The sequence below is a fragment of the Oncorhynchus masou genome, chromosome 19 (assembly GCF_036934945.1).
Source record: "Oncorhynchus masou masou isolate Uvic2021 chromosome 19, UVic_Omas_1.1, whole genome shotgun sequence".
Taxonomy (NCBI): Eukaryota; Metazoa; Chordata; class Actinopteri; order Salmoniformes; family Salmonidae; genus Oncorhynchus; species Oncorhynchus masou.
The window spans coordinates 2,269,013-2,287,042 of record NC_088230.1 but is presented as its reverse complement, the minus strand read 5'-3'; the positions used below and the strand labels follow the sequence as shown (position 1 = coordinate 2,287,042).

General features: G+C 49.0%; 1 protein-coding gene across 1 annotated transcript in view; it reads right to left on the bottom strand.

The window, feature by feature from the left end:
- Positions 1-18,030, bottom strand: part of LOC135505711 (serine/threonine-protein kinase PAK 5-like) — a 121,649-nt gene that overhangs the window by 52,217 nt on the left and 51,402 nt on the right. The window contains 2 exon segments of the mRNA XM_064924772.1: positions 6,911-7,675; positions 7,678-7,812. Of these exon segments, the coding sequence (XP_064780844.1) occupies positions 6,911-7,675; positions 7,678-7,812 (900 nt within the window).

The window sequence follows — 18,030 nt, the reverse complement described above, 5'->3', positions numbered from 1 at the left end:
CATGGGAGGCTAATGCAACTGGGGAGATAACGCTGCATCATCTCTTTAAACTGGGAAGGGGTGGATACATGGGAGGCTAATGCATCTGTGGAGATAACACTGCATCATCTCTTTAAACTGGGAAGGGGTGGGTACATGGGAGGCTAATGCAACTGGGGAGATAACGCTGCATCATCTCTTTAAACTGGGAAGGGGTGGATACATGGGAGGCTAATGCATCTGTGGAGATAACACTGCATCATCTCTTTAAACTGGGAAGGGGTGGGTACATGGGAGGCTAATGCATCTGTGGAGATAACACTGCATCATCTCTTTAAACTGGGAAGGGGTGGGTACATGGGAGGCTAATGCATCTGTGGAGATAACGCTGCATCATCTCTTTAAACTGGGAAGGGGTGGATACATGGGAGGCTAATGCAACTGGGGAGATAACACTGCATCATCTCTTTAAACCGGGAAGGGGTGGATACATGGGAGGCTAATGCATCTGGGGAGATAACGCTGCATCATCTCTTTAAACTGGGAAGGGGTGGGTACATGGGAGGCTAATGCAACTGGGGAGATAACACTGCATCATCTCTTTAAACCGGGAAGGGGTGGATACATGGGAGGCTAATGCAACTGGGGAGATAACGCTGCATCATCTCTTTAAACTGGGAAGGGAGGGATACATGGGAGGCTAATGCAACTGGGGAGATAACACTGCATCATCTCTTTAAACCGGGAAGGGGTGGATACATGGGAGGCTAATGCAACTGGGGAGATAACATCATCTCTTTAAACCGGGTGGATACATGGGAGGCTAATGCAACTGGGGAGATAACGCTGCATCATCTCTTTAAACCGGGAAGGGGTGGATACATGGGAGGCTAATGCATCTGGGGAGATAACACTGCATCATCTCTTTAAACCGGGAAGGGGTGGGTACATGGGAGGCTAATGTATCTAGGGAGATAACATCATCTCTTTAAACCGGGAAGGGGTGGATACATGGGAGGATAATGCAACCGGGGAGATAACGCTGCATCATCTCTTTAAACTGGGAAGGGGTGGGTACATGGGAGGCTAATGCATCTGGGGAGATAACGCTGCATCATCTCTTTAAACTGGGAAGGGGTGGGTACATGGGAGGCTAATGCAACTAGGGAGATAACACTGCATCATCTCTTTAAACCGGGAAGGGGTGGGTACATGGGAGGCTAATGCATCTGTGGAGATAACGCTGCATCATCTCTTTAAACCGGGAAGGGGTGGATACATGGGAGGCTAATGCAACTGGGGAGATAACATCATCTCTTTAAACCGGGAAGGGGTGGATACATGGGAGGCTAATGCATCTGGGGAGATAACATCATCTCTTTAAACCGGGTGGATACATGGGAGGCTAATGCAACTAGGGAGATAACACTGCATCATCTCTTTAAACTGGGAAGGGGTGGATACATGGGAGGCTAATGCATCTGTGGAGATAACATCATCTCTTTAAACCGGGAAGGGGTGGATACATGGGAGGCTAATGCATCTGGGGAGATAACATCATCTCTTTAAACCGGGAAGGGGTGGATACATGGGAGGCTAATGCAACTGGGGAGATAACACTGCATCATCTCTTTAAACTGGGAAGGGGTGGGTACATGGGAGGCTAATGCAACTGGGGAGATAACACTGCATCATCTCTTTAAACTGGGAAGGGGTGGATACATGGGAGGCTAATGCATCTGTGGAGATAACACTGCATCATCTCTTTAAACCGGGAAGGGGTGGGTACATGGGAGGCTAATGCATCTGGGGAGATAACATCATCTCTTTAAACCGGGTGGATACATGGGAGGCTAATGCAACTAGGGAGATAACACTGCATCATCTCTTTAAACCGGGAAGGGGTGGGTACATGGGAGGCTAATGCATCTGTGGAGATAACGCTGCATCATCTCTTTAAACCGGGAAGGGGTGGATACATGGGAGGCTAATGCATCTGGGGAGATAACATCATCTCTTTAAACCGGGAAGGGGTGGATACATGGGAGGCTAATGCATCTGGGGAGATAACATCATCTCTTTAAACCGGGAAGGGGTGGATACATGGGAGGCTAATGCAACTGGGGAGGTAACATCATCTCTTTAAAACGGGAAGGGGTGGATACATGGGAGGCTAATGCAACTGGGGAGATAACATTGTCTCTTTAGACCGGGAAGGGATGGATACATGGGAGGCTAATGCAACTGGGGAGATAACATCATCTCTTTAAACCGGGAAGGGGTGGATACATGGGAGGCTAATGCAACTGGGGAGATAACATTGTCTCTTTAGACCGGGAAGGGATGGATACATGGGAGGCTAATGCAACTGGGGAGATAACACTGCATCATCTCTTTAAACTGGGAAGGGGTGGATACATGGGAGGATAATGCAACTGGGGAGATAACATTGTCTCTTTAGACCGGGAAGGGATGGATACATGGGAGGCTAATGCAACTGTGGAGATAACGCTGCATCATCTCTTTAAACCGGGAAGGGAGGGATACATGGGAGGCTAATGCATCTGTGGAGATAACGCTGCATCATCTCTTTAAACCGGGAAGGGGTGGATACATGGGAGGCTAATGCATCTGTGGAGATAACACTGCATCATCTCTTTAAACTGGGAAGGGGTGGGTACATGGGAGGCTAATGCATCTGGGGAGATAACATCATCTCTTTAAACCGGGAAGGGGTGGATACATGGGAGGCTAATGCAACTGTGGGGATAACACTGCATCATCTCTTTAAACTGGGAAGGGGTGGATACATGGGAGGCTAATGCATCTGTGGAGATAACACTGCATCATCTCTTTAAACTGGGAAGGGGTGGGTACATGGGAGGCTAATGCATCTGGGGAGATAACATCATCTCTTTAAACCGGGAAGGGGTGGATACATGGGAGGCTAATGCAACTGGGGAGATAACGCTGCATCATCTCTTTAAACTGGGAAGGGGTGGATACATGGGAGGCTAATGCATCTGTGGAGATAACGCTGCATCATCTCTTTAAACTGGGAAGGGGTGGGTACATGGGAGGCTAATGCAACTGGGGAGATAACGCTGCATCATCTCTTTAAACTGGGAAGGGGTGGATACATGGGAGGCTAATGCATCTGTGGAGATAACACTGCATCATCTCTTTAAACTGGGAAGGGGTGGGTACATGGGAGGCTAATGCATCTGTGGAGATAACACTGCATCATCTCTTTAAACTGGGAAGGGGTGGGTACATGGGAGGCTAATGCATCTGTGGAGATAACGCTGCATCATCTCTTTAAACTGGGAAGGGGTGGATACATGGGAGGCTAATGCAACTGGGGAGATAACACTGCATCATCTCTTTAAACCGGGAAGGGGTGGATACATGGGAGGCTAATGCATCTGGGGAGATAACGCTGCATCATCTCTTTAAACTGGGAAGGGGTGGGTACATGGGAGGCTAATGCAACTGGGGAGATAACACTGCATCATCTCTTTAAACCGGGAAGGGGTGGATACATGGGAGGCTAATGCAACTGGGGAGATAACGCTGCATCATCTCTTTAAACTGGGAAGGGAGGGATACATGGGAGGCTAATGCAACTGGGGAGATAACACTGCATCATCTCTTTAAACCGGGAAGGGGTGGATACATGGGAGGCTAATGCAACTGGGGAGATAACATCATCTCTTTAAACCGGGTGGATACATGGGAGGCTAATGCAACTGGGGAGATAACGCTGCATCATCTCTTTAAACCGGGAAGGGGTGGATACATGGGAGGCTAATGCATCTGGGGAGATAACACTGCATCATCTCTTTAAACCGGGAAGGGGTGGGTACATGGGAGGCTAATGTATCTAGGGAGATAACATCATCTCTTTAAACCGGGAAGGGGTGGATACATGGGAGGATAATGCAACCGGGGAGATAACGCTGCATCATCTCTTTAAACTGGGAAGGGGTGGGTACATGGGAGGCTAATGCATCTGGGGAGATAACGCTGCATCATCTCTTTAAACTGGGAAGGGGTGGGTACATGGGAGGCTAATGCAACTAGGGAGATAACACTGCATCATCTCTTTAAACCGGGAAGGGGTGGGTACATGGGAGGCTAATGCATCTGTGGAGATAACGCTGCATCATCTCTTTAAACCGGGAAGGGGTGGATACATGGGAGGCTAATGCAACTGGGGAGATAACATCATCTCTTTAAACCGGGAAGGGGTGGATACATGGGAGGCTAATGCATCTGGGGAGATAACATCATCTCTTTAAACCGGGTGGATACATGGGAGGCTAATGCAACTAGGGAGATAACACTGCATCATCTCTTTAAACTGGGAAGGGGTGGATACATGGGAGGCTAATGCATCTGTGGAGATAACATCATCTCTTTAAACCGGGAAGGGGTGGATACATGGGAGGCTAATGCATCTGGGGAGATAACATCATCTCTTTAAACCGGGAAGGGGTGGATACATGGGAGGCTAATGCAACTGGGGAGATAACACTGCATCATCTCTTTAAACTGGGAAGGGGTGGGTACATGGGAGGCTAATGCAACTGGGGAGATAACACTGCATCATCTCTTTAAACTGGGAAGGGGTGGATACATGGGAGGCTAATGCATCTGTGGAGATAACACTGCATCATCTCTTTAAACCGGGAAGGGGTGGGTACATGGGAGGCTAATGCATCTGGGGAGATAACATCATCTCTTTAAACCGGGTGGATACATGGGAGGCTAATGCAACTAGGGAGATAACACTGCATCATCTCTTTAAACCGGGAAGGGGTGGGTACATGGGAGGCTAATGCATCTGTGGAGATAACGCTGCATCATCTCTTTAAACCGGGAAGGGGTGGATACATGGGAGGCTAATGCATCTGGGGAGATAACATCATCTCTTTAAACCGGGAAGGGGTGGATACATGGGAGGCTAATGCATCTGTGTAATGTTCTCTGCAGTGGTTTCAATGGGTTTGTCAGAAAGGGCTGTCATTCCAGTGTCGTGGAAAATGGCTACTATAGCTCAGCGTATGCATATTCAACATTTGCACCTTCCAGTTTATTAGGTACTTCAGAGAGAAATGCTGCCGAGCTCTTACAGTGCCTTCGGAAAGTATTCAGACCCCTTGACTTTTTTCCACATTTTTTTACGTTACAGCCTTATTCTAAAATTGATTAAATAAAAAACTATCCTCAGCAATCTGCACACAATACCATAAATTGAAAACAGGTTTTTAGAAATGTTTGCAAATGTATTAAACTTAAAAACAGGAATACCTTATTTACATACAGTTGAAGTCGGAAGTTTACATACACTTAGGTTGGAGTCATTAAACTCGTTTTTCAACCACTCCACAAATTTCTTGTTAACAAACTATAGTTTTGGCAAGTTGGTTAGGATATATACTTTGTACATGACACAGGTAATTTTTCCAACAATTGTTTACAGACAGATTATTTCACTTATAATTCACTGCATCACAATTCCAGTGGGTCAGACGTTTACATACACTAAGTTGACTGTGCCTTTAAACAGCTTGGAAAATTCCATAAAATGACGTCATGGCTTTAGAAGCTTCTGATAGGCTAATTGACATCATTTGAGTCCTACCTTCAAATTCAATGCCTCTTTGCTTGACATCATGGGCAAATCAAAAGAAATCAGCCAAGACCTCAGAAAAAAATTGTAGACCTCCACAAGTTTGGTTCATCCTTGGGAGCGATTTCCAAATGCCTGAAGGTACCACGTTCATCTGTGCAAACAATAGTTTCCAAAGTATAAACACCATGGGACCATGCAGCCGTCATACTGCTCAGGAAGGAGACGCGTTCTGTCTCCAAAGATGAACGTACTTTTGTGCAAAATGTGCAAATCAATCCCAGAACAACAGCAAAGGACCTTGTGAAGATGCTGGAGGAAACAGGTAGACAAACGTATCTATATCGCCAGTAAAATGAGTCCGATATCGACATAACTTGAAAGGCTGCTCAGCAAGGAAGAAGCCACTGGCTCCAAAACAGCCATAAATAAGACAGACTACGGTTTGCCACTGCACATGGGGACAAAGATCGTACTTTTGGGAGAAATGTCCTCTGGTCTGATGAAACAAAAATAGAACTGTGTGGCCATAATGACCATCGTTATGTTTTGAGGAAAAATGGGGAGACTTGCAAGAACACCATCCCAACCGTGAAGCACGGGGGTGGCAGCATCATGTTATGGGTGTGCTTTGCTGCAGGAGGGACTGGTGCACTTCACAAAATAGATGGCATCACGAGGAGGACAATTATATGGATATATTGAAGCAACATCTCAAGATGTCAGTCAGGAAGTTAAAGCTTGGTTGCAAATGTGTCTTCCAAATGGACAATGACCCCAAGCATACTTCCAAAGTTGTGTCAAAATGGCTTAAGGACAACAAAGTCAAGGTATTGGAGTACCAAAAGATTTCTGCAGCTTTGAAGGTCCCCAAGAACACAGAAGATGTTTGAAACCACCAAGACTCTTCCTTGAAGCTGCCAAAGGTGTATGTAACGTATGTAAATGTGATATATCTGTTTTTAAATTTTTAATAAATTAATACAAAATCATAAAAACCTGTTTTGCTTTGTCACTATCGGGTTTTGTGTGTAGAGATTGATGAGGGGAAAAAACAAATGTAATCCATTTTAGAATAAGGCTGTAACCTAACAAAATAGGCATAAAGTCAACGGATCTGAATACTTTACGAAGTATCACCTGATTCAAATTATTATCAAAACTGGACTATTTGGAAAAGTATTTTGAAAATAGTAGAAAATAATACACTGCTAACATAATGGATATGTCTTTCCCTGGCAATAACATTTCCCGACTCAGATTACAGAGTAAATAAACACACCAGCCCAGACGTACCTTGGCCATGGCCTGTGAGTTGGTGAGAGTCTCTGAGAGGCGTGGGTAGGTGTAGGAGCTGTATGGGTGTGTCTGAGGGGGACTCTTAAAGACCCCGCTGGCCCCATAGGGCACGTTGGGCTCCTGGAGGCCGGACCCCGACCTGGAGCGCTGTCGGATGGCCGGCGTGGGGCTGGTCTGCATCACGTACGACGACTTAGGCCTCTTCTCGTACTCGTCTCTGGACATGCCGCTGTAGCTCCACTCGCTATCTGGGTAGTTGATTTGCTCGCTGTGCAGCGAGGCTCGCGATGGTGTCCCCACCATCGACGCATCCCGGTAGTCCTGACTGGACGAACCGCCTACGGATGCACGGTAGTACCCCCCTGTCGTGGACCCGGCAGACCCCCCTGCGCTTCCCACCCCGGACCCAGATCCCACCTCGTCGGCCAAGCGTGCCCCCGCCACCTTGCTCTCCAAGTACGTGTGGTAGTCCGGAGGCAGCTTGGCGTAATCAGTCTTCTGAGGCATGGCATCGGGGTAGAAGGGAACGCGGGTGGCGTGGGTGAGGTGGCCATTCTGTTTGGGGAAGCGGTAGTGTCTCCCCACGGCCCAGTCCCCATCTAGAGCGAAGCCTTTACTGTCCTTCCTGTAGGGCTCCAGAGAGAAGTCCCTACTGGAGGTGTCCAGATCACAGGAGTAGCGGGAGTAGTAGTGGCTGAAGCCGTTCTCCTCAGGGGCGTTGGGGTGGGGGTGTGGAGGGTGGTGAGAGGGGGTTTGGGGGCCCCAGACCCGGCCTGGTGGGGGCCCGTAGGGCTCTCTTTACGCAGGGAGTTGGAACGTGTCACAGAGATGCTGTCGAACTCCTCCAGGAGACCATTGATGGACGTGTCCTTCGGGGGCCGGTTCCCTCGAACGATGGTCTGGGGAACAGACAGTAAACACACAGTTAACGTACTGTAGCTACGCATCGCAGTGAGGGAACCATAGAAATAGAATGGAATAGGAAGATCCATTCTAGTAATTATATTTCTATGAAAGTAACTACCTGCCCATGCACAGTAGATGGACACAGTTAACGTGCTGTAGCTACGCATCGCAGTGAGGGAACCATAGAAATAGAATGGAATGGGAACGTCCATTCTAGTAATTATATTTCTATGAAGGGAACTACCTGCCCATGCACAGTAGATGGATAATAAGTAGCCATGATGATACAAAGGAAATATCTGTACTATCAATGGAAATATTAATAGAAATTGTTCCATTGAGTAACATTCCTCTGATGTGATGTGTATTATGTTTTTTGTGAGAAAATGAAAATGAGAGAGAACCGAATGCCTAGTTCTCATATAGCAACAATAGGCATATCCACACAGCCTGGTCTTATAGACTAGACGTAACATAGTAAACATACATCCAGGATACTCAAATGAGTACGATATGTTACATTTAGCATGGTTACTTAAGACAGAATATTACTTAAGGCAAAAAATAAATTAGGCTGGTTAGTCGGGGTGGATGGGTATGCGTACAACACAAACGTTTGTAAATTCAAAGGTTGCGTGCTCAAATCGCATTGCAAACAACTTTCGAGTTTGAGCTAATAAGCAACTTTACAACTTTACAACTTTTTAGCTACTTTGCAACTACTTAGCATGTTATCTAACCCTTCCCCTAACCCTAACCTTAACCCTTTAAATTAATACCTAACACTAACCTTTACCTTAACCTTAAACCCTAACGCTAATCCCTAGAACACCTAACGTTAGCCACCTAGCTAACATTAGCGTTAGCCACCTAGCCACCTAGCTAATGTTTACCACAACAAATTGGAATTCGTAACATTTCATACTTTTTTCAAATTCGTAACATATTGTACAAATTGCAATGAGTAAGATATTGTACTAATTGGAGTGTCCCGGAATTACTTTTAATATGTTACGTCGCTCCACAACCCACTGTCAGTGTGAGTTGGAGAAAGGACGAAAATAGCTACCCTGAAATGTGAGAAGAGGAGAAAACAAAACGTATATTGGAAAAGATTATGTTCTATCCCATTTCTTTCCCAAAAGATAAGCTTCAATTTCAGTGGGAGGAACTGATCAGGGCACATTAATAATTGTAAGGCGAAAGAAACGCACATCTGTTTAGGCGAGGTGCTGGCTAGCGGAGTAGAACACCTGTTTAGGAGAGGTGCTGGCTAGCGGAGTAGAACACCTGTTTAGGAGAGGTGCTGGCTAGCGGAGTAGAACACCTGTTTAGGCGAGGTGCTGGCTAGCGGAGTAGAACACCTGTTTAGGAGAGGTGCTGGCTAGCGGAGTAGAACACCTGTTTAGGCGAGGTGCTGGCTAGCGGAGTAGAACACCTGTTTAGGAGAGGTGCTGGCTAGCGGAGTAGAACACCTGTTTAGGCGAGGTGCTGGCTAGCGGAGTAGAACACCTGTTTAGGTGAGGTGCTGGCTAGCGGAGTAGAACACCTGTTTAGGCGAGGTGCTGGCTAGCGGATTAGAACACCTGTTTAGGAGAGGTGCTGGCTAGAGGAGTAGAACACCTGTTTTGGAGAGGTGCTGGCTAGCGGAGTAGAACACCTGTTTAGGAGAGGTGCTGGCTAGTGGAGTAGAACACCTGTTTAGGCGAGGTGCTGGCTAGCGGAGTAGAACACCTGTTTAGGCGAGGTGCTGGCTAGTGGAGTAGAACACCTGTTTAGGCGAGGTGCTGGCTAGCGGATTAGAACACCTGCTTAGGAGAGGTGCTGGCTAGAGGAGTAGAACACCTGTTTAGGAGAGGTGCTGGCTAGCGGAGTAGAACACCTGTTTAGGTGAGGTGCTGGCTAGCGGAGTAGAACACCTGTTTAGGAGAGGTGCTGGCTAGTGGAGTAGAACACCTGTTTATTAGAGGTGCTGGCTAGCGGAGTAGAACACCTGTTTAGGTGAGGTGCTGGCTAGCGGAGTAGAACACCTGTTTAGGAGAGGTGCTGGCTAGCGGAGTAGAATACCTGTTTAGGCGAGGTGCTAGCTAGCGGAGTAGAACACCTGTTTAGGAGAGGTGCTGGCTAGCGGAGTAGAACACCTGTTTAGGAGAGGTGCTGGCTAGCGGAGTAGAACACCTGTTTAGGCGAGGTGCTGGCTAGCGGAGTAGAACACCTGTTTAGGAGAGGTGCTGGCTAGCGGAGTAGAACACCTGTTTAGGTGAGGTGCTGGCTAGTGGAGTAGAACACCTGTTTAGGTGAGTTGCTGGCTAGCGGAGTAGAACACCTGTTTAGGTGAGGTGCTGGCTAGCGGAGTAGAACACCTGTTTAAGAGAGGTGCTGGCCAGCAGAGTAGAACACCTGTTTAGGTGAGGTGCTGGCTAGCGGAGTTGAACACCTGTTTAGGTGAGGTGCTGGCTAGCGGAGTAGAACACCTGTTTAGGTGAGGTGCTGGCTAGCGGAGTAGAACACCAGTTTAGGTGAGGTGCTGGCTAGTGGAGTTGAACACCTGTTTAGGTGAGGTACTGGCTAGCGGAGTAGAACACCTGTTCAGGTGAGGTGCTGGCTAGTGGAGTAGAACACCTGTTTAGGTGAGGTGCTGGCTAGCGGAGTAGAACACCTGTTTAGGTGAGGTGTTGGCTAGCGGAGTAGAACACCTGTTTAGGTGAGGTGCTGGCTAGTGGAGTAGAACACCTGTTTAGGCGAGGTGCTGGCTAGCGGAGTAGAACACCTGTTCAGGTGAGGTGCTGGCTAGCGGAGTAGAACACTTGAAAAAGAAAAGGAGAGCTGCTGGCTAGCGGAGTAGAACACCTGTTTAGGAGAGGTGCTGGCTAGCAGAGTAGAACACCTGTTTAGGAGAGGTGCTGGCTAGTGGAGTAGAACACCTGTTTAGGTGAGGTGCTGGCTAGCGGAGTAGAACACCTGTTTAGGCGAGGTGCTGGCTAGAGGAGTAGAACACCTGTTTATTAGAGGTGCTGGCTAGCGGAGTAGAACACCTGTTTAGGTGAGGTGCTGGCTAGCAGAGTAGAACACCTGTTTAGGCGAGGTGCTGGCTAGAGGAGTAGAACACCTGTTTATTAGAGGTGTTGGCTAGCGGAGTAGAACACCTGTTTAGGTGAGGTGCTGGCTAGCGGAGTAGAACACCTGTTTAGGAGAGGTGCTGGCTAGCGGAGTAGAACACCTGGTTAGGTGAGGTGCTGGCTAGTGGAGTAGAACACCTGTTTAGGAGAGGTGCTGGCTAGCGGAGTAGAACACCTGTTTAGGTGAGGTGCTGGCTAGTGGAGTAGAACACCTGTTCAGGTGAGGTGCTGGCTAGCGGAGTAGAACACTTGAAAAAGAAAAGGAGAGCTGCTGGCTAGCGGAGTAGAACACCTGTTTAGGCGAGGTGCTGGCTAGTGGAGTAGAACACCTGTTTAGGCAAGGTGCTGGCTAGCGGAGTAGGACACCTGTTTAGGAGAGGTGCTGGCTAGCGGAGTAGAACACCTGTTTAGGAGAGGTGCTGGCTAGCAGAGTAGAACACCTGTTTAGGAGAGGTGCTGGCTAGCGGAGTAGAACACCTGTTTAGGTGAGGTGCTGGCTAGAGGAGTAGAACACCTGTTTAGGAGAGGTGCTGGCTAGCGGAGTAGAACACCTGTTTAGGCAAGGTGCTGGCTAGCGGAGTAGAACACCTGTTTAGGTGAGGTGCTGGCTAGCGGAGTAGAACACCTGTTTAGGTGAGGTGCTGGCTAGCGGAGTAGAACACCTGTTTAGGTGAGGTGCTGGCTAGTGGAGTAGAACACCTGTTTAGGTGAGATGCTGGCTAGTGGAGTAGAACACCTGTTTAGGTGAGGTGCTGGCTAGCGGAGTAGAACACCTGTTTAGGTGAGGTGCTGGCTAGTGGAGTAGAACACCTGTCTAGGTGAGGTGCTGGCTAGCGGAGTAGAACACCTGTTTAGGTGAGGTGCTGGCTAGCGGAGTAGAACACCTGTTTAGGTGAGGTGCTGGCTAGCGGAGTAGAACACCTGTTTAGGTGAGGTGCTGGCTAGTGGAGAAGAACACCTGTTTAGGTGAGGTGCTGGCTAGCGGAGTAGAATACCTGTTTAGGTGAGGTGCTGGCTAGCGGAGTAGAACACCTGTTTAGGTGAGGTGCTGGCTAGTGGAGTAGAACACCTGTTTAGGTGAGGTGCTGGCTAGTGGAGTAGAACACCTGTTTAGGTGAGGTGCTGGCTAGTGGAGTAGAACACCTGTTTAGGAGAGGTGCTGGCTAGCGGAGTAGAACACCTGTTTAGGTGAGGTGCTGGCTAGTGGAGTAGAACACCTGTTTAGGTGAGGTGCTGGCTAGTGGAGTAGAACACCTGTTTAGGTGAGGTGCTGGCTAGCGGAGTAGAACACCTGTTTAAGAGAGTTGCTGGCTAGCGGAGTAGAACACCTGTTTAGGTGAGGTGCTGGCTAGTGGAGTAGAACACCTGTTTAGGTGAGGTGCTGGCTAGTGGAGTAGAACACCTGTTTAGGAGAGGTGCTGGCTAGCGGAGTAGAACACCTGTTTAGGTGAGGTGCTGGCTAGTGGAGTAGAACACCTGTTTAGGTGAGGTGCTGGCTAGTGGAGTAGAACACCTGTTTAGGTGAGGTGCTGGCTAGCGGAGTAGAACACCTGTTTAAGAGAGTTGCTGGCTAGCGGAGTAGAACACCTGTTTAGGAGAGGTGCTGGCTAGCGGAGTAGAACACCTGTTTAGGCAAGGTGCTGGCTAGCGGAGTAGAACACCTGTTTAGGTGAGGTGCTGGCTAGCGGAGTAGAACACCTGTTTAGGTGAGGTGCTGGCTAGCGGAGTAGAACACCTGTTTAGGAGAGGTGCTGGCTAGCGGAGTAGAATACCTGTTTAGGCGAGGTGCTAGCTAGCGGAGTAGAACACCTGTTTAAGAGAGTTGCTGGCTAGCGGAGTAGAACACCTGTTTAGGAGAGGTGCTGGCTAGCGGAGTAGAACACCTGTTTAGGCAAGGTGCTGGCTAGCGGAGTAGAACACCTGTTTAGGTGAGGTGCTGGCTAGCGGAGTAGAACACCTGTTTAGGTGAGGTGCTGGCTAGCGGAGTAGAACACCTGTTTAGGAGAGGTGCTGGCTAGAGGAGTAGAATACCTGTTTAGGCGAGGTGCTAGCTAGCGGAGTAGAACACCTGTTTAGGAGAGGTGCTGGCTAGCGGAGTAGAACACCTGTTTAGGAGAGGTGCTGGCTAGCGGAGTAGAACACCTGTTTAGGCGAGGTGCTGGCTAGCGGAGTAGAACACCTGTTTAGGAGAGGTGCTGGCTAGCGGAGTAGAACACCTGTTTAGGTGAGGTGCTGGCTAGTGGAGTAGAACACCTGTTTAGGTGAGTTGCTGGCTAGCGGAGTAGAACACCTGTTTAGGTGAGGTGCTGGCTAGCGGAGTAGAACACCTGTTTAGGAGAGGTGCTGGCTAGCAGTGTAGAACACCTGTTTAGGTGAGGTGCTGGCTAGCGGAGTTGAACACCTGTTTAGGTGAGGTGCTGGCTAGCGGAGTAGAACACCTGTTTAGGTGAGGTGCTGGCTAGCGGAGTAGAACACCAGTTTAGGTGAGGTGCTGGCTAGTGGAGTTGAACACCTGTTTAGGTGAGGTACTGGCTAGCGGAGTAGAACACCTGTTCAGGTGAGGTGCTGGCTAGTGGAGTAGAACACCTGTTTAGGTGAGGTGCTGGCTAGCGGAGTAGAACACCTGTTTAGGTGAGGTGTTGGCTAGCGGAGTAGAACACCTGTTTAGGTGAGGTGCTGGCTAGTGGAGTAGAACACCTGTTTAGGCGAGGTGCTGGCTAGCGGAGTAGAACACCTGTTTAGGCAAGGTGCTGGCTAGCGGAGTAGAACACCTGTTTAGGTGAGGTGCTGGCTAGCGGAGTAGAACACCTGTTTAGGTGAGGTGCTGGCTAGTGGAGTAGAACACCTGTTTAGGTGAGGTGCTGGCTAGTGGAGTAGAACACCTGTTTAGGAGAGGTGCTGGCTAGTGGAGTAGAACACCTGTCTAGGTGAGGTGCTGGCTAGCGGAGTAGAACACCTGTTTAGGTGAGGTGCTGGCTAGCGGAGTAGAACACCTGTTTAGGTGAGGTGCTGGCTAGCGGAGTAGAACACCTGTTTAGGTGAGGTGCTGGCTAGTGGAGAAGAACGCCTGTTTAGGTGAGGTGCTGGCTAGCGGAGTAGAATACCTGTTTAGGTGAGGTGCTGGCTAGCGGAGTAGAACACCTGTTTAGGTGAGGTGCTGGCTAGTGGAGTAGAACACCTGTTTAGGTGAGGTGCTGGCTAGTGGAGTAGAACACCTGTTTAGGTGAGGTGCTGGCTAGTGGAGTAGAACACCTGTTTAGGAGAGGTGCTGGCTAGCGGAGTAGAACACCTGTTTAGGTGAGGTGCTGGCTAGTGGAGTAGAACACCTGTTTAGGTGAGGTGCTGGCTAGTGGAGTAGAACACCTGTTTAGGTGAGGTGCTGGCTAGCGGAGTAGAACACCTGTTTAAGAGAGTTGCTGGCTAGCGGAGTAGAACACCTGTTTAGGAGAGGTGCTGGCTAGCGGAGTAGAACACCTGTTTAGGCAAGGTGCTGGCTAGCGGAGTAGAACACCTGTTTAGGTGAGGTGCTGGCTAGCGGAGTAGAACACCTGTTTAGGAGAGGTGCTGGCTAGTAGAGTAGAACACCTGTTTATTAGAGGTGCTGGCTAGCGGAGTAGAACACCTGTTTAGGTGAGGTGCTGGCTAGCGGAGTAGAACACCTGTTTAGGAGAGGTGCTGGCTAGCGGAGTAGAATACCTGTTTAGGCGAGGTGCTGGCTAGCGGAGTAGAACACCTGTTTAGGAGAGGTGCTGGCTAGCGGAGTAGAACACCTGTTTAGGAGAGGTGCTGGCTAGCGGAGTAGAACACCTGTTTAGGCGAGGTGCTGGCTAGCGGAGTAGAACACCTGTTTAGGAGAGGTGCTGGCTAGCGGAGTAGAACACCTGTTTAGGTGAGGTGCTGGCTAGTGGAGTAGAACACCTGTTTAGGTGAGTTGCTGGCTAGCGGAGTAGAACACCTGTTTAGGTGAGGTGCTGGCTAGCGGAGTAGAACACCTGTTTAGGAGAGGTGCTGGCTAGCAGTGTAGAACACCTGTTTAGGTGAGGTGCTGGCTAGCGGAGTTGAGCACCTGTTTAGGTGAGGTGCTGGCTAGCGGAGTAGAACACCTGTTTAGGTGAGGTGCTGGCTAGCGGAGTAGAACACCAGTTTAGGTGAGGTGCTGGCTAGTGGAGTTGAACACCTGTTTAGGTGAGGTACTGGCTAGCGGAGTAGAACACCTGTTCAGGTGAGGTGCTGGCTAGTGGAGTAGAACACCTGTTTAGGTGAGGTGCTGGCTAGCGGAGTAGAACACCTGTTTAGGTGAGGTGTTGGCTAGCGGAGTAGAACACCTGTTTAGGTGAGGTGCTGGCTAGTGGAGTAGAACACCTGTTTAGGCGAGGTGCTGGCTAGCGGAGTAGAACACCTGTTCAGGTGAGTAGAACACTTGAAAAAGGGAGAGCTGCTGGCTAGCGGAGTAGAACACCTGTTTAGGCGAGTTGCTGGAAAAGAACACCTGGAGAGGTGCTGGCTAGCGGAGTAGAACACCTGTTTAGGTGAGGTGCTGGCTAGCAGAGTAGAACACCTGTTTATTAGAGGTGTTGGCTAGCGGAGTAGAACACCTGTTTAGGTGAGGTGCTGGCTAGCAGAGTAGAACACCTGTTTAGGCGAGGTGCTGGCTAGAGGAGTAGAACACCTGTTTATTAGAGGTGCTGGCTAGCGGAGTAGAACACCTGTTTAGGTGAGGTGCTGGCTAGTGGAGTAGAACACCTGTTTAGGAGAGGTGCTGGCTAGCGGAGTAGAACACCTGTTTAGGTGAGGTGCTGGCTAGTGGAGTAGAGCACCTGTTTAGGAGAGGTGCTGGCTAGCGGAGTAGAACACCTGTTTAGGTGAGGTGCTGGCTAGTGGAGTAGAACACCTGTTCAGGTGAGGTGCTGGCTAGCGGAGTAGAACACTTGAAAAAGAAAAGGAGAGTGCTGGCTAGCGGAGTAGAACACCTGTTTAGGAGATGGGTGCTTTAGAACACCTGTTTGAGTGTGCTGGAGTAGAACACCTGTTTAGGTGAGGTGCTGGCTAGTGAGAACACCTGTTTAGGAGAGGTGCTGGCTAGCGGAGTAGAACACCGAGGTGCTGGAACACCTGTTTAGTGGAGTAGAACACCTGTTTAGGTGAGGTGCTGGCTAGTGGAGTAGAACACCTGTTTAGGTGAGGTGCTGGCTAGTGGAGTAGAACACCTGTTTAGGAGAGGTGCTGGCTAGCAGAGTAGAACACCTGCTTAGGTGAGGTGCTGGCTAGAGGAGTAGAACACCTGTTTAGGCCACGTACTGGCTAGAGGAGTAGAACACCTGTTTAGGCCAGGTACTGGCTAGCAGAGTAGAACACCTGTTTAGGTGAGGTGCTGGCTAGTGGAGTAGAACACCTGTTTAGGTGAGGTGCTGGCTAGCGGAGTAGAACACCTGTTTAGGTGAGGTGCTGGCTGGAGTAGAACACCTGTTTAGGTGAGGTGCTGGCTAGTGGAGTAGAACACCTGTTTAGGAGAGGTGCTGGCTAGCGGAGTAGAACACCTGTTTAGGTGAGTGTTTGAGGTGCTGGCTAGCGGAGTAGAACACCTGTTTAGGTGAGGTGCTGGCTAGGTGCTGGCGGAGTAGAACACCTGTTTAGGTGAGGTGCTGGCTAGTGGAGTAGAACACCTGTTTAAGAGAGTTGCTGGTGGAGTAGAACATCTGGAGAGGTGCTGGCTAGTGGAGTAGAACACCTGTTTAGGAGAGGTGCTGGCTAGTGGAGTAGAACACCTGTTTAGGAGAGGTGCTGGCTAGTGGAGTAGAACACCTAGTTAGGAGAGGTGCTGGCTAGTGGAGTAGAACACCTAGTTAGGAGAGGTGCTAGCTAGCGGAGTAGAACACCTGTTTAGAGAAGTGGAAGAAAGTTAGGAGAGGTGCTGGCTAGTGGAGTAGAACACCTAGTTAGGAGCTCAGAAGCAATAATTGAATAACATCATGACAAACATTTTGACAGACAAGATGTCTTGTACCCTGATGAAGACAGCTTGTCTGTCAAAATGTTAGTTATTAGATTACCCAATTATTGCTTCTGAGCTCCTAGAGTGTGCAGCTCTCCTTTTCTTTTTCACATGAATAATTGTGACATTTGGTGCACTGCATTTACACCCCGCTTACACACACACACACACACACACACGCGCGCGCGCGCGTGCACACACACGCACAGTTGCACACACACATGCGCCTCCGCAGGCACGCACACACGCACGCACACGCACCCACACCACACACACACCACACACTGCTGCTTCAAACCCCTAATGCAGCTGAAACAACAGCAGCATTGCTCATCCTCTCCTACCCACGGTAAGCTCTTTACACGGCAGAGAGGGCTGCGTGTGTGTGTGGCGTGTGTACGGTCGCGGTGTGTGCAGATCTCTGTGAGGGGAATCAAAGGCCTGTGTGTCTGTGCCTCCAGAGGATCAAAACAATGTGAGGTTAACATGAGGGTTAGGGCAACAGAGGATGGCACAGCTCTCTCTCTCTCTCTCTCTCTCTCTCTCTCTTTCTCTCTCTCTCAACCATGGATTCTGCTCTGTATCAGAGAATACTACAGAAGAATGTCAGACCATCCATCTGTGAGCTGATGCTAAAGCGCAGCTGGGTCAGGCAGCAAGGCAATGATCCAAAACACACAATCAAGTCTACATGAAAATGGCTAAAAAGCATAGTCAAAATCAAGACCTATTCCCAATTGAGATGTTGTAGCTGGACTTGAAACGGAAGAGTGGGCCAAAACTCCTCCACAGCAACTGATTACTGGTGACTGATCAACAACTACAGGAAGTGATTGGATGGCGTCATTGCAGCTAAAGGTGGCACAACCAGTTATTGAGTGTAAGGGGGCAATTACCTTTTCACACAGGGGAATTGAGTGTTGCATAACTTTGTTTATGAAAGAAATGAAATAAGTATGTAATTGTTGTGTTATTTGTTCACTCAGGTTCCCTTTATCTAATATTCGGTTTTGGTTGCAGATCTGACAACATTCAGTATCAAAAAATAAAGAAAATTAGAAAGGGGGTAAATACTTTTTATTGCTCTGTACGTCCCAGAC